This window comes from Pungitius pungitius, chromosome 5 (genome assembly GCF_949316345.1).
Source record: "Pungitius pungitius chromosome 5, fPunPun2.1, whole genome shotgun sequence".
NCBI lineage: Eukaryota > Metazoa > Chordata > Actinopteri > Perciformes > Gasterosteidae > Pungitius > Pungitius pungitius.
In genome coordinates this window covers 11,354,968-11,370,673 of record NC_084904.1, presented here as the reverse complement: position 1 = coordinate 11,370,673, position 15,706 = coordinate 11,354,968, and the positions used below count along the sequence as shown (strand labels likewise).

General features: G+C 41.9%; 1 protein-coding gene across 1 annotated transcript in view; it reads left to right on the top strand.

Annotated features, from left to right (window-relative positions):
- The window catches only part of dnah10 (dynein axonemal heavy chain 10), a 30,065-nt gene that overhangs the window by 5,255 nt on the left and 9,104 nt on the right, over window positions 1–15,706 (top strand). The window contains exons 10-56 of the mRNA XM_037482831.2: window positions 12–206; window positions 637–807; window positions 1,105–1,281; window positions 1,371–1,529; window positions 1,632–1,798; window positions 1,887–2,038; window positions 2,153–2,317; window positions 2,391–2,598; window positions 2,729–2,885; window positions 2,987–3,466; window positions 3,566–3,724; window positions 3,821–3,937; window positions 4,030–4,132; window positions 4,786–4,964; window positions 5,049–5,260; window positions 5,389–5,545; window positions 5,637–5,870; window positions 5,963–6,085; window positions 6,178–6,411; window positions 6,537–6,760; window positions 6,864–7,133; window positions 7,234–7,417; window positions 7,507–7,641; window positions 8,055–8,207; window positions 8,403–8,591; window positions 8,830–8,976; window positions 9,374–9,565; window positions 9,717–9,835; window positions 9,911–10,069; window positions 10,184–10,319; window positions 10,420–10,542; window positions 10,623–10,754; window positions 10,887–11,103; window positions 11,325–11,444; window positions 11,550–11,695; window positions 11,768–11,920; window positions 12,006–12,266; window positions 12,358–12,530; window positions 12,611–12,704; window positions 12,882–13,049; window positions 13,143–13,331; window positions 14,008–14,179; window positions 14,259–14,462; window positions 14,542–14,622; window positions 14,778–14,975; window positions 15,051–15,212; window positions 15,325–15,499. Coding sequence (XP_037338728.2) covers window positions 12–206; window positions 637–807; window positions 1,105–1,281; window positions 1,371–1,529; window positions 1,632–1,798; window positions 1,887–2,038; window positions 2,153–2,317; window positions 2,391–2,598; window positions 2,729–2,885; window positions 2,987–3,466; window positions 3,566–3,724; window positions 3,821–3,937; window positions 4,030–4,132; window positions 4,786–4,964; window positions 5,049–5,260; window positions 5,389–5,545; window positions 5,637–5,870; window positions 5,963–6,085; window positions 6,178–6,411; window positions 6,537–6,760; window positions 6,864–7,133; window positions 7,234–7,417; window positions 7,507–7,641; window positions 8,055–8,207; window positions 8,403–8,591; window positions 8,830–8,976; window positions 9,374–9,565; window positions 9,717–9,835; window positions 9,911–10,069; window positions 10,184–10,319; window positions 10,420–10,542; window positions 10,623–10,754; window positions 10,887–11,103; window positions 11,325–11,444; window positions 11,550–11,695; window positions 11,768–11,920; window positions 12,006–12,266; window positions 12,358–12,530; window positions 12,611–12,704; window positions 12,882–13,049; window positions 13,143–13,331; window positions 14,008–14,179; window positions 14,259–14,462; window positions 14,542–14,622; window positions 14,778–14,975; window positions 15,051–15,212; window positions 15,325–15,499 — 8,225 coding nt within the window. The remainder of the gene's footprint in view (window positions 1–11; window positions 207–636; window positions 808–1,104; window positions 1,282–1,370; window positions 1,530–1,631; window positions 1,799–1,886; window positions 2,039–2,152; window positions 2,318–2,390; window positions 2,599–2,728; window positions 2,886–2,986; window positions 3,467–3,565; window positions 3,725–3,820; window positions 3,938–4,029; window positions 4,133–4,785; window positions 4,965–5,048; window positions 5,261–5,388; window positions 5,546–5,636; window positions 5,871–5,962; window positions 6,086–6,177; window positions 6,412–6,536; window positions 6,761–6,863; window positions 7,134–7,233; window positions 7,418–7,506; window positions 7,642–8,054; window positions 8,208–8,402; window positions 8,592–8,829; window positions 8,977–9,373; window positions 9,566–9,716; window positions 9,836–9,910; window positions 10,070–10,183; window positions 10,320–10,419; window positions 10,543–10,622; window positions 10,755–10,886; window positions 11,104–11,324; window positions 11,445–11,549; window positions 11,696–11,767; window positions 11,921–12,005; window positions 12,267–12,357; window positions 12,531–12,610; window positions 12,705–12,881; window positions 13,050–13,142; window positions 13,332–14,007; window positions 14,180–14,258; window positions 14,463–14,541; window positions 14,623–14,777; window positions 14,976–15,050; window positions 15,213–15,324; window positions 15,500–15,706) is intronic.

The following is a 15,706-nucleotide window of genomic DNA, read 5'->3' as shown; positions in this document are numbered from 1 at the left end:
GATTTTTGCAGATTTTGGAGGAGTTCTACAATAACTTTGGTCCAGAGCTAAAAAGTGTGACGGGTGACCCGAAACGCATTGATGAAGTTTTGAGCAGAGTTGATAGTCTCGTTTTGCCTATTGAAGATGTCAGTTTTAATCCTTTCGAATACTGTAAGATGAGTAGCTGGAAAATGATCATGCGAGATTTCAACACTACGGTTCAGGTGAGTTTAGAACATCCAAAACAAATAGTTGTGAAATTTTTTGTTGTTTTCTTTTAGAACAAGTAGATTAAATTGAAAGATTCCCACCTTTTATGTGTATTTCCAATTGCTGATAGTGAATGTAGTCCATTGAAGCAATGCACTCATGTTTTGGGAAGCCAATTAATCTTTTGGAAACATAAAGAAGCATAAAAAGATACAGACAAGTCTTAGAGCTGCATTGCCTTTCCCAGAGCTATCATAGCTCAAACATTAATAACTGCAGATGGGTTTCACTCTACATACCTAACCTATAAGGTTTCAAATGAGCAAATGTTCCTTTTAAGCATGGTTGGTTGTATTGATTTGCTTGTCAATTTGCGTGGATGCAATTGCAATTATTATTTTTGCGCTTTAACCCCCAATTCACTTTTCCCATGTGTCTGCTCAGGGTATTGAAGAAGAGGCCATCAACTTTGTTGACCAGTCTTTCAAGACACTGCGCTCTTCAGCCGCTGCCCTTGAGATGCTCCTGAAATTCAAAAACATCAAATCAAGAGAGGCCATAAACAACCATTTGAAAAGGAAGTTTAATGACATCCTGATTCAGTATTGCAAAGAGGTACCGTATTGTGAAATCCAGAAAAGGTGCTGGCCGATATTTTACTTTTCTGTTTGCATGAAATGATGTGATGATCAAGTTGAGGAACATTGGGGGCACAGCAGTGTAGTGGTCAGCACTTTTGGGTCACAGTGTGGGTGACTCACAGCCGCAATGTACATGGCCTCATGATTTAACTCTGTCGTAAAAATATGTACAACTAAATAATACTAAATGTATTCATCAGTGGAACTTTGAATTTAGTTATGGTCTACTACAAGCACTTTGGTAGAATGTCCAAGTCTTTTTTTGTTTTAGGTGGACAGCATAAGTGAAATATTTGAGACAAAGAAGGACAATCCACCACTGAATAGGAACGAGCCTCCTGTGGCAGGAGCCGTCAGATGGGCTCATTCTCTTTTCCATCGCATCAAAAACACCATCCTTCCCTTTCTGAAAGTGCCGGAGATGCTGGAGAGTCAACAGTGCAAAGCAGTGAGTTATTTAATTGTATTAGATATTCAAAATATCACATTTTTGAGTGTTCAAAGCCTTTTTTGTGACATGCGCTGCTTTCTGCTCAGGCCAAGGAAAAGTACATGGAAATGTCAATGAAGATTAGGGACTATAAGAAGAAGAAGTATGAGTCCTGGCTGGCTGAGACAGAACGCAACTTGCCGTTGCTGATGAAAAACACCTTGCTAGTCCTGACAACTAGTGTTAACCAAAGCCAGGAAAAACTGGTATGCATCTCTCTATATACATAGTTGTACTTACATATTTACTCCATGTTGTGCAAACAACCTCTCAAATGACTTCCCTTCTTTTTGTTTTGATATTTTAAGGACGTCCTTCCAACTGAAAACAGGCTGCAAACGGGTGGGCGATACATCGTGAACTTTGCTCCAGAGATCAAAGAAATCATTTTGGAAACCAAGCACCTTGTGTCACTTGACTACTACGTGCCTGACCTGCCTCAAAACATTGCCTTACAAGAACACAAATTCATTAAGTAATTATGATTACCCAATAGGGTACCAAACCACAGAGTGACCAATTCATGTAATCTCTTGACTGACCTGTTCCAACCTTGGTTTTAGGTATGAGATTGATCTGGACAAGGTGGTCAACTGCTACCACTCTGTAATGGACAGCCTAAGTGATGCACACGTCGTTATGCTGGCACCCCAGATCAAAGCTGTCAAAAAAAACATGTATTTGGGATGCAAAAGACTGAACTGGAATTCTTTGGGTATGGTGTAAACAGGCCAAAATGCCTGTTGAGTTTAACTCATGCACAATTGTGGCGCAAAGCAATCACTATTGTCTGTAAAATTGAAATCACATAATGTATGTTTGGTTTTAGGCATCTCCGACTTCATCAGTCATGGAATTCAGGCTGTTTCTAAGTTTAAGTTGGTTGTCAGTCAGGTTCAGAAGAATGAGAGGGACATTGAATCAAAGTTGCAGTCCATAGCGATGGCCAACTTACTGAAATATCAAGTCCCGGACAATTCAAAAGACTTACCAAGTAAGATATCATCTATATATTCATTTTAACGTGAAACGGAACTCTTATTGACGTTATGTAATGTTTTTTCAAGGGGTCAAGGAGTTCTGTGGACGTATAGACCAAGAGAGAATCCAAACTGTGAATTTGCTGAGTAGGAAGTATGCAGACATTGGACCCCTCATCACTAAGATAGAACATCTGACCAGGGGAACCACCAGTGGCAAAGCCCAATGTATGGCAGATTATTACATATACTGGGAACGCAAGGTGCTCGACTCCCTTGAGAAGATGGTTCTTAGGTAATTACGGGGTTTTAAAGTTGCTGAATTGATCTACTTTATGAGCAGTAGTGATCACTACTCCTTTGAACTGCAGTATACTACCTGTTTCAACCACTGAAGGATCCCTCTTGTTCACAATAACATTTAGAAACACCCAGACCTTCAACGCGCTGCTGAGGGGAAGTATCCCTCTTTTTCAAGTTGATGTCATCCTGTCCGCCCCCAAGATTGTGTTGCAGCCCCAAAGCAATGAAATCTACTGGCTGATCATGCAGTGTATCAAAGACTGTGTAGAGAGCACAAAGGTAGGATCATCATGATTTTCCTATGTACCACTGTATTTAAAATATTACTATTTATATTGCTCATGGTGTGACTCGATTCTGCCCATGCTATTGTGTTTCAGCAATTTGTGCGTTGGATGCATGGGACTTGCATTGAATGCCCTCCCCAACATGTGCGTGGTGAGGAAGAGGTGGCAACATTTAGTTTCTGCAGTGATGTGTGGCAGCATCCTCAGGTCAATGAGAGTGCCGCGACAGTGTCCCAGAACCTACAGCGGCTGCTCCTCTCCGTGGATCAGTATCTTGTCCGCTGGAAACGCTATAAATCCCTTTGGGAAAAGAACAAAAGCATCTTCAATGAAAAGTTTGCCTCAAGAAACCCATCCTGCGTCGTGTATGATGACAAGCTGCAGTTCTTTTCTCATATCAAGCAAGAGGTGATGCTGGAGCCTCTGTTTAAGAATGAGCACATCATCCATCTCAACTTAGAGCCCCTGGCGCGCACGTTGCAGGAGGCGGCTGAGTCCTGGATCCAGTCACTAGGTAGTCTGCTCAACAAGCCTGCCAAAGGGGATCTCTTCAACTTGAGAGATGAGATCATGGTATTGAATTGAATCATATTTCACTTTTCCATGTGTTTTATAGTTTATTTTCTTGCACTTTTATGTGTAAGTTATACTAATGATTATTTTATGAAACAGCAACTCTCTGGAAAGCTGAAACAAAGCCCCAACACTTTTGATGACCTGAAGTCTGTCCTTGGCACCATATCGGACATCAGGGACATGTCATTAGATGTGGAGATGAAGTTCATCGATATTCAGGAAAGATACAGAACAATGGCCATGTACAAAGTGGAGGTACTGATTATTTACTGTAAAAGTATTGCCCATTAAAAGCATAAGTTGATACTATTTATCGTGTTGAATGTCTTGTGTTCTGCTTTCCCTGCGTAGGTTGGAGAGGATGAACTCGAGCTGGTGGCCAACATTGACCAAATGTGGAAGGACCTGTTTGCAGAATCCAGACAAGTGGATCGAAGTCTGACGGGTGTCAAAAAATCTTTTACTCAGGTAAGACATCAAACTCAATGCTACTAAAATATAAGACAAAAGGAATGGTTATATTTACATTCTATTCCTGTTCTATCCCCTTACTCTCAAAGATTACAAAGGAGCAGATTAAGAAGTATAAGCAAGAATTGTCTATCTTTGCTGAAAGCTTCAACAGGGATGGGCCTGGAGCTGTGGGAGACGATTTAGAAAAAGGTACTTTCAATTCTTCACTCCAGAGCAATAATACATGGGATAACATTGTTACGGGTCCCAGGAATGGTCCCACAGCAACAAAAATGAATTATCCCTGTTAGACAGGTTACTATTACTAACTACAACTTCAAACAGGAATCTTGCCTGTAAAAGAAAATAGTATTGGCGCTACCCCTGCAAGACACCGCTCAGGGCACGCCCCCGTTGTATCGTGGAATAGCGGCTAGCTTGCCTGCTAAGGCTAACTCGTAGCTAAGGTTGGTTATTTAAACAATCATCATCTACACCCTTAAAACCATGTGTCAAACACCCACAACATGTTAAAGTCCTAACCAATAGTTAGCATGGGCCATTTTCATGAGCAGGTATAGATTAAACATCAGCAGCAAAAATGACACGAGGCGTTCATTTACGCTTGCAGGTTGTTTCTGCGGAGTCACGCCCTAAAACAACCTGTGCGCAACTGCTCCCGTGTCAATAGTTCCCCCTGATGGTTGCTCGCCTGTCACTACATACGGTCCATTATAAAATAATTACAAAATGTACATATTAAATTGAACCGTACATTTACCTCAATGTGGGTACATTTTTGGGTGTGCCACAACATTTTAAAATGTAGCGGAGGAACCAGAGTCTCTTTCTTTTCTTTGTAGGACTGACTATCATGGAAACATATGAGGCAGACCTTGCCAAGATAGTGGCAGGACGGCACGAGCTAGCTAATGCTGAGAAGCTGTTGGACCTACCCGTCACTGTTTACCCAGTGGTTGTGAGCATACAGAAGGACATGAACGGCTTGAGACAGATCTACGGTGTCTACCAAGCTCAGAAGGTCGGTTGCATTTTGGACTTCTGGACACAATTCTGGTCAACTTTGGTTTTCAAACATTTCAAATATTTGTCCTCCATCTTTTAGGCCGCGAAGACAGAGTGGTCTCAGACATTGTGGGTGGATTTAAACATCCAGCTGCTACAGGAGGGGGTCGAGGGTTTCATCAAAAGCTTGAGGCAGGTGCCCAAGGATGTGAGGGCGTTACCTGTGGCCTTCTTCCTAGAAGGACGCATGAAGGAGTTCAGAGAGTCTCTGCCTCTTCTGCTGGATCTGAAAAACGAGGCTCTCAGAGACAGGTAAGTCTACATATGGATACCATGACTGAAATAAATCTGACACCCAAAACCAAATGAAAGTCGGGTGTGAAATATTGAAGTTGTATATTCCAGGAAATTAACATGTGATTTTGTATTTCGGGCCAAAGACACTGGAAGGAACTGATGCAAAGGACTGGGACTAGCTTTGAGATGAATCCTGAAAGCTTCACTCTGGAGAACATGTTTGCAATGGAGTTGCAAAAATATGTAAATGTCATAGGTGACATTGTCACCTCTGCTGTGAAAGAGCTCACTATTGAAAAGGCAAGTGGGAAATATCTTAATTTGGAATCCCGTGGCATCAGTCAATCAGTATAATGACAAATACTTGAGTTTGTGTGTGGTTTTTTTTCAGGGAGTGAAGCAGGTGGTTGATACCTGGGAAAACATGAAGTTCAGTGTGCTGCCCTATTTTAAAGGAACCCAGGAACGTGGTTTTATTCTGGGTGCAGTGGATGAAATCCTGCTGAATGTGGACAACGATGCCATGAACCTACAGAGCATGGCGGGCAGTCGTTTTGTTGGACCTTTCCATGGCACCATACAACAATGGGAAAAAGACCTGTCCCTCATCAGTGAGACCATCGAGGTCAGTGAGACTGTCTCCCATCACCTGTAAGCCAATCCCCACAACATTTTTTGATGAAAATATATATATATATATATATATATCTTGCACAGGTATTGTTGCTAGTACAAAGAAAATGGATGTACCTGGAGAGCATATTCATCGGCGGAGACATTAGCTCCCAGTTGCCAGACGAAGCCAAGAAATTTGATAACATCGACAAAAAGTTTAAAGAAGTGAGTTCTGTAGAAATATTGGCCTGTTTAAAACAAAGCATTCTGTCACTTGACATCTCACAATAATACCGTGTTCTTATTTTTTTGTGTAGATAATGAGTGACACAGTTAGGGGTCCAAACATTAAGCGATGCTGCCTGATTCCTAACCGGCTAACAGACCTGCAGGCCCTGAGTGATGGTCTAGAGAGGTGCCAGAAGAGTCTCAATGACTACCTGGATGCCAAGAGGAATGCATTTCCCCGCTTCTTCTTCATCTCTGATGATGAACTGCTCAGCATCCTGGGGAGTAATGACCCTTCCTGTGTCCAGGAGCATATGATCAAGGTATCATGCCACTAATGACAACGTCTGGGAGACAGAACAGAGATAAGGCATCATTCTGCAGGAGAAATGAGCAGGATCCCTGCTTGCCATGTGCGTGAAACATATTCTATTCTTTGTTCCCAAAGATGTACGACAACATAGCATCTCTGAGGTTTGATGTGGACAGCAATGGGATTAAAGTAGCTGGAGCCATGGTGTCTGCTGAGGGTGAGGTGATGGAGCTGAGGAAGCCCATTCAGGTGGAGGGCAGGGTGGAGCAGTGGATGATGGGAATACTATTGGAGATGAGGAGGACTAATAGACTTCTGACCAAGGAAGCAATCTTCTACTATTGTGAAGACAGGAGCAGGTGTGTGTAAATAATGTGTGAGAAACGATTCCGGTGTCTGTGTATGCAAATGAGATTCAGTAAATTAAACAAACAAACAAAAAGCTATTCCCTTTTCTCATAGGGTGGATTGGATGTTGCTGTACCAGGGCATGGTGGTGCTGGCGGCAAATCAAGTGTGGTGGACATGGGAGGTAGAGGATGTCTTTAAAAATGTGAAAAAGGGTGAGAAGCATGCCCTTAAGAACTATGCTGAGAAGATGCACCAGCAGATCGATGAGCTTGTAAAACGCATCACACAACCCATGAAGAAAAATGACAGACGAAAGATTAACACTGTGCTCATCATCGACGTCCATGCAAGAGACATTGTAGACAGCTTTCTATTCAACAGGTAAACTTCCATTTTGCTAGTATTAACATTTTTCAAACTGGCTTAAATAGTTAAATACCTTTTAGTAAAATAAATTAAACAATGCAATCCTTTTCCCCAGTATAATGGATGCACAAGAGTTTGAGTGGGAAAGCCAACTCCGATTCTACTGGGTCCGGAAACATGACAACTTATATGTGCGCCAGTGCAGTGCTACGTTCTCTTATGGCTACGAGTACATGGGGTTGAATGGTCGATTGGTTATAACCCCGCTGACAGACCGCATCTACCTCACCCTTACACAGGTTTGAGACTCGAGAATGAGCACGCAAATTGTTCTGTCGGATGGTTTGTTTTAACACCATGTCCTATATTTTGCTATGATTTGGTACAGGCTCTCTCCATGTACCTGGGTGGAGCCCCTGCTGGACCAGCTGGTACAGGAAAGACAGAGTCCACCAAGGATCTGGCCAAGGCTTTAGGCCTCTTGTGTGTGGTTACTAACTGCGGTGAGGGCATGGACTACATGGTAAGAAGCCTACACTTGGAAAGCCACCATAAATTTAAGAATATCTTAGCACCTGTTCTGTAACCTTTAAGTTCCAACCGGCCTATTTAAATATGCTTTTATTTAAATATGCTTTTATTGAAATCGGTCACAGTCGATCAAAGCCTTGTACAATATAATTCCCATCGATTTTGTTGTTTCGAGTGTTGTTTTGGCTAAATGATAAAATATCCTGGTTCATATAAACTGATTAGTGTGGGGATATCAACATTGATTGTGCCACTCCATCCCATAAGTCTAAAAACTGATGTCCATAAGTCTCACTAGTCATTTTTAACGTCCGTAGCGTGCAAATGTCCCGATGTTGAACTCCCTCCCTGCGTCTTCATTTGTCACTAGCGGTCTCCTTGAATTGCTTTCCTCTCTGTGCGCAGGCTGTGGGCAAGATCCTCTCTGGCCTTGCCCAGTGTGGAGCGTGGGGCTGCTTTGATGAGTTCAATCGAATTGATGCCTCAGTGCTGTCAGTTATCTCCTCACAAATCCAGACCATCCGCAATGCTCTCATTCTGCAACTTAAAAGGTTTCATGTAAGTTTGATGAAGAACCGGTGATAATTACATTGAAAATAATTCAATTTTTTAAATATGAATTCATTGTTATATCACACAAAAGGTTATTTCTCTCATAGTCATGTCGGTTGATGGAGCTTCTTTAGCCTAGACACGGAATGTTTAATGACTATTATCCCAACTAAACCTGCTGCTTTTCACCATGAAAATCAGTTTGAAGGTCAAGATATCAACCTGGACAGCCGCATGGGGATTTTCATCACCATGAACCCGGGCTATGCAGGACGCACAGAGCTGCCAGAATCAGTCAAAGCCCTCTTCAGGCCTGTAGTGGTCATCGTGCCTGACCTGCAGCAGATTTGTGAGATCATGCTCTTTTCTGAGGGCTTCCTATTGGCCAAGGTGATGGTCACACACGAAGCACAAGTTGTCTTGATACTACTTAACTGATACCCTCATCTTGAGCGAGTGTATAATGACCATTGTTTACATAAAATACAGCAATGTTGTGCAATATTTCATTATTTCAGGTCATTAAGAAATGCAAGGATCATTCATACTGAATTACTTGAAAATGTTTTTAACTATACAAAGGCAATTTCTCATTAGGATTTAATCTTTATGATTGTATTCAATTCAGGTTCTGGCAAAGAAGATGACCGTCCTGTATAAGCTGGCACGAGAGCAGCTGTCAAAGCAGTCTCATTATGACTTTGGCCTGCGAGCTCTGAAGTCTGTGCTGGTGATGGCAGGAGAGCTGAAGAGAGGCTCACCCGACCTTAGTGAGGTAGAAATACAAGATTCTTCTGTTTTCATTTTCACATTTTCGAAAATATAAAACTTCTTATGTTTGTTTACATTCATTATTGGACTAGAGAATTATTTTTTTGTGATCCCTCGAGTACAGACCGTGATATTGTCATATTGTTATTAACTTGTTTTGGATGAGGTCTTTTTAGTGTCTACCTTCTGTCAAGTAATGTTTCAGGTTCCACAATGAATATCAGACAGATATATACTTCTGATATTACAGTAATTACCACTTACATGTTTTACTGCTCTATGTTAGTTTATTTGGAGAGGCACGGCAGTCTAGTTTAAAACACTCTAGTAAAATCACCATCACTCCATATCAAAAGATACTTCCTAAAGAAGCTTTTATTTCCTTATTTTCCTCTTCACAGGATGTGGTTTTGATGCGTGCTCTGAGGGACATGAACCTGCCAAAATTTGTATTTGAGGATGTGCCCTTGTTCCTCGGGCTGATCTCAGATCTGTTCCCTGGCCTTGACTGCCCTCGTGTTCGCTACCCTGACTTAAATGATGCTGTGGAGGAGATCCTGCAAGAGAACAAATATGTCATGCTGAGTAACCAGGTCTCTCATTTGGGTCTTATATCTGTTTAAACATTTTTTTTAAACTACTTAAGGATATTTTGAGTAACTGTAGCAAAGATGTAGTCACCCTGTGTTTTTAAGTGTTTTAGAAGTTGACATATCTCATTCTTCATGCTTTCTGTGGTTTTAGGTGGATAAAGTGGTGCAGATGTATGAGACCATGATGACGAGACACACTACTATGGTTGTGGGCCCAACAGGTGGAGGGAAATCGGTTGTGATCACCACATTATGCCAAGCTCAGACCAAGTCAGTTTGAATCTGTTAAGTTTGCATCACTTTCCGGTGTACACAATAGTAATCTTTATTTGGTCTCATCATCAGATTGGGATTTCAAACCAAGCTGTATCCCCTAAACCCTAAAGCCATAAGTGTGATTGAACTTTATGGTATTCTCGACCCTGACACACGAGACTGGACCGATGGGATTTTATCCAACATCTTCCGAGACATCAACAGGCCTACTGACAAACAAGAGCGAAGGTACAAAGAAAAATAAGAACCGAAAGGAGACAGTTAATCATTCAGTTGATTAAGTGGTCCAATATGCCAGTGATGTCATTCAGTCATACTGTATAAACTTATACTGGCTCACAGGTACATCCTGTTTGATGGGGATGTGGATGCTCTGTGGGTCGAAAATATGAACTCAGTGATGGATGACAACAAGCTCCTCACTCTAGCCAATGGAGAAAGGATACGTTTGCAGAATCACTGTGCCCTGCTTTTTGAGGTTTATCTAAATTTCAATATAGCTGACAAAATAATAGATTTCCTTTCACCTGAAGAAAACCCTTTCAGAGCAATAATGTAAGGGAACTTCCCCATCACAGGTTGGAGATCTGCAGTATGCCTCCCCCGCTACTGTTTCTCGCTGTGGAATGGTTTTTGTTGACCCCAAAAACCTGAGATATACCCCATACTGGCAGAGATGGGTGACCAACAGACCTGACGGGGTATTATAGATGAACATGAACTATATATATGACCACTGTACTAATTTGATCATATCTCAAGGGCTTTTTTTTCTCCCTAGGAACAAAAAGTGCTCAATAAACTTTTTGAGAAATATGTGCACAGCTCAATCGACATGATTGTGGATGGTATTGTTGATGGCAAACAGGTGGAGAAACTGAAGACTGTTGTTCCTCAGACAGACCTCAACATGGTAGGTTGATCCTATCTATCTCACTGGTACTCTTGTACCGGTTTTGTTCTAGTCCTATTCCTGCATGATGATTGATAACGTTGAAACTCAGTCTACTCTGAGGAATGAAACATGTGTTGGTTGTGCGTTCAGGTGACTCAGCTGTGCATGACACTGGATGCGCTTCTCGAGACTGAGAGCAGCAGGGATCAAGTCCTAGAGTGTTACTTCCTGGAAGCTCTGTACTGTTCACTCGGGGCCACGTTGCTGGTGAACGATAGGATCAAGTTTGATGAGTTCATCAAAGGACTCTCTGGCTTAACTACAGTGCTAGATGGGAAAGTGCTGGTTGGACCTGGTGAGATTCCAGGTAAAAAGAAATCTATTGCAACTCGATTTCTATGGAATTGGCATGTGTCTAAATTACGCAGTTTTTTAATATTATTTACTGACAGACAAGTTGGGGATGTCCAACTGTTTACAAAATTAGATTGTTCATCATTGCAGACAAGAAAAAAATAAGAAAAATAATTGCTTCATGTTTTCATGTTTCTTTCAAGTGTCTTCTTATTTGTGTCCGCATACAAACAGGATACCTCCCAAGTCTGTATGATTTTCATTTTGATGGAGCCAAAGAGAAGTGGGTTCCCTGGAGTTCTCTGGTCGACAAATATATCCACAAACCTGAGAAGACGTTTGATGATATTCTAGGTAAAGGTTATTATGTGACCTATGAGTCAATAGATTTGACCAGTTTTGGCACTCCTGAGGTCATTCTTCCACTTTTATTTTCTTTATCCTGCATCTTTGTTTTAGTGCCGACTATTGACACTACAAGAGCCAGCTGGATCCTGGAACAGATGGTGAAGATAAAGAGGCCAGTGCTTCTGGTCGGAGAGTCTGGCACCTCCAAGACTGCCACCATTCATAACTTCCTGAAGAAACTAAATGCAAATACAATGGTAAATTTACCACACAACTTAGTTATCTCACTTTGGACAATATTATTTAAATTGGTTCTTTTCTGTGTCTAGATTACGCTGATGATCAACTTCTCATCCAGAACAACTTCAATGGACCTGCAGAGAAACTTGGAGGCCAATGTGGAGAAAAGGACCAATAAGGTTTATGGGCCTCCCATGGGGAAAAGACTGCTGGTCTTTATGGATGACATGAATATGCCAAAGGTACCTACTCCAAACTCCGAACGCAGTCTCATATCTCCTGCACTATAACAGAGCTTTGATATATTGCAATATACTGCTTGTACAGGTAGATTATTATGGCACACAGCAGCCCATCGCACTTCTGAAGCTGTTATTGGAACGAGGTGGCATATATAACAGGGGGAAGGATCTGAACTACAAAATCCTCAAGGACCTTGGTTTTATTGCTGCCATGGGCAAGGCAGGAGGTGGGAGGAACGAGGTCGATCCCCGCTTCATCTCCATCTTCAGTGTCTTTAGCGTCCCATTCCCTGCAGTGGACTCCCTCCACCTTATCTATTCTTCGATTATCAAAGGCCACACCATTGTGAGTATCTATTTCCCACATAAATCAAAACATATCAGATGCTCAACCCTGCATAGCACTCAGATATTATACATTTCGTCAAATATTTTAGGCATTTGAAGATGCCATACAGAAGGTTTGTGATAAAGTCACCTTCTGCACACTGGAACTGTACAACAAGATCATCAAAGATTTGCCCCCCACACCCTCCAAGTTCCACTACATCTTCAACCTGAGGGACCTGTCAAGAGTCTACAATGGACTGTGCCTCACCAAACCTGACAGGTCTGATCTGGAACATTCACTCTGTTAGCCCTTTAGCCAAGTAATGGATGTACTTGCTTCACCTGATAACGCTCTTACAGGTTCTTGACAGTTAGCCAATTTGTACGAGTCTGGAGAAATGAGTGCCTGAGAGTCTTCCATGACAGACTCATCGATACAACTGACAAAGCATTGGTAATGATTATTAATAACAGTATCAGATGTTTTCTGTATTCTTTGTATTGACTGCAGGGGGGAAAATATATATGTTTACTGTTCCTCCTGGTGTAATTACAAATGTATGCTCATCCACTATGTATTGAATAGTATTCTAATCTTATATTTTGCCTTATAAATGTGTTTGGACGCCAGCTCCAAGGCCACTTAAGGAACCTGATTGAGGAGCATTTTAAGTCAGATGTGGAGGCAGTCATGAGGGACCCAATTCTTTTTGGAGACTACAGGACAGCCCTCAGTGAGACTGAACCAAGGGTCTATGAGGACATACAGGACTATGATGCTTCAAAAGCCCTATTTCAGGTATTATTAATCGCATTTGTGAATGTTATAGTAGAATAATAACAAATTGTTGCTCTCACACACTGAGAGACCACTGTGTTTCACATTCTGCAGGAAATTCTAGAGGAATACAATGAGAACAAGTCGAAGATGAACCTGGTACTGTTTGATGATGCTCTGGATCACCTGACCCGCGTGCACCGCATCATCCGCATTGATCGTGGCCATGCACTGCTCGTCGGTGTGGGGAGCTCCGGCAAGCAGTCCCTCGCCAAGCTCGCTGCCTTCGCTGCAGGCTGTGAGGTTGGAAAACACAATGGGTGTGGGCAAAGGCAAAATATTCTCAATTATGAAAGCATCTTGCAGTTAAAGATCTAAGTCATATATGCAATCACACTTAAGGCAGAGCAACTATATTTAATGCTCACTATTAGACACCACATGTGTCATGCCAAACAATGTGGAATTGTCAATACAACACAAGAAATTTAGATCATTTCCATTAAGTGCTGAAAGAATAAGGCACCTTAGTGAAGCGTTGGAGTAAGTCCTTCAGTCTTCTTCTATACTGCTTACCTGTAGAGGGTCCTGGGGGGCACAGAGTCAATCCCAGCTTACCTCGGACGAGAGACAGGTTACACCCTGTACCGGCTGCCAGTCAATCACAGGGCTGACATAGAAACAAACAAACATTCACTCTCACATTTACACACCCACTGGAAATGTATAGTCACCAGTTAAACCACGCAGACACTGGGAGAACATGCAAACTTTACACAGAAAGGACAGAAAGGCCGCTGGCTGGTTTTGAACCCTTCTTGCTGTGAGGCGACAATGCTACTGCCCCATTGGAATGAGATGATTTGTAATATAGAAGTTAGAGAAGTTAAGCAGCATTGAACTATACCTTCCGAGTCATCTTTCGAAAAGGGGTTCTGAACTCAAATTTCTATGATATAAAACAATCTGCTCTTTCCAGGTGTTCCAGATAGCACTTAGCAGAGGATACAGTGAGTCAAACCTCCGCGATGACCTGAAAGCGCTGTACTTGAAGCTGGGCATTGAAAATAAAAAGACAGTGTTCCTCTTTACTGATGCCCATGTTGCTGAGGAAGGCTTCTTGGAACTCATTAACAACATGCTCACCTCAGGTTGGACGTCCCTCCTGCCACACACTACATTTATTTTTCTCAAAAGCCACAGCTATAGCTCTGATGATAATCTCTCCAGGGATTGTTCCTGCATTGTTCCCTGATGATGAGAAGGAGTCGGTTCTCAACCAGCTTCGCGATGAGGCTTTTTCGATGGGAGCAGGTCCCTCAAAAGAAAGTTTGTGGAAGTACTTTGTCAACAAGAGCGCCAATAATCTACACATTGTATTAGCCATGTCTCCAGTAGGTGACACCCTGAGGACACGCTGCAGAAACTTCCCAGGTGAAATGCAATGTTAGGGTGCACTTGATTTTGTTATAATTTCTAGTTTTCTTTCAATAACTATGTACTTTTCTTTCAGGACTGATGAACAAAACTGTGATAGACTGGTTCTTGCCATGGCCTCCACAGGCTTTACTTGCAGTAGCTCAGTCTTTCCTCGGTGTGTAATTGCACTCATTCATATATCTTTTAAATCCATATGTTATGTTATCATTACTTAATTAATGGTTTTCTCTTTATTTAATCCTAATGATACCTACAGTAATATATTATCTTTGAATCGAGATTTTCTTTTTTGTTTTGTGTTTTCAACAGGTGAAAGTTCAATGATTCCCTCAGCACACTCTGCAGCAGTGATAACTCACGTGTGCTTGGTCCATAGCTCGGTGGGAGACTATAGCACTCTATTCCAGCAAAAACTCAGACGTTACAACTATGTTACTCCAAAGAACTACTTGGACTTCATCAGCACATATTCTAACCTCTTGGAGATAAAGGACCAATTAATTCTGGGTGAGAAAATAGAATTAACGTCTCATTTATGATTTGAAAAACTTTTCTTTACGAAGTATTTCCGACTTATTCCAGCTCAGTGCAAGCGTCTTGAGGACGGTTTGGATAAACTTCAAGAGGCTACTGAGCTGCTGGCTGAGCTGAATGTCAAGCTAGCCGAACAGAAAGTGGTCCTTGCTGAAAAGTCCACAGCTTGTGATGCCCTGCTGAATGAGATTGGCACAAACACGACTATAGGTCAGTGAGTGACTGCATCGCTTAAGGAGTTTGATTAAGACTCGGTACTGAAAGCTTCCCAAACAAAACACACCATTTACCAAAAAACTATCCATAACGTTTTGTTTCCTAGCTGAGGAAAAGAAGACCCTGGCCCAAGACAAAGCCAAAGAGATTGAAGAGCAGAACAAAGTAATAGCTGTCGAGAAGGAGGAAGCTGAAAGTTCTCTGGCCGAGGCCCTTCCGGCATTAGAAGCAGCCCGGATCGCCCTGCAAGACCTGGACAAATCTGATGTCACAGAGATCAGGTAAACTGGATTGTTTTCATTCAACAGAATGAATGAGCAAACACAGACTACACCTCGATAAACACAGTACTCAAAATGCACTGTACTTAGTGTTGCTTAATATTCTACAATTTTTAATCTTGGCAGTGATTCATAATCATGAAAATCTCAAGGAAATGTCCCACTCACCAAAAGGCAATCTTTTGTCATCTGTTATTCAGTTTTCAC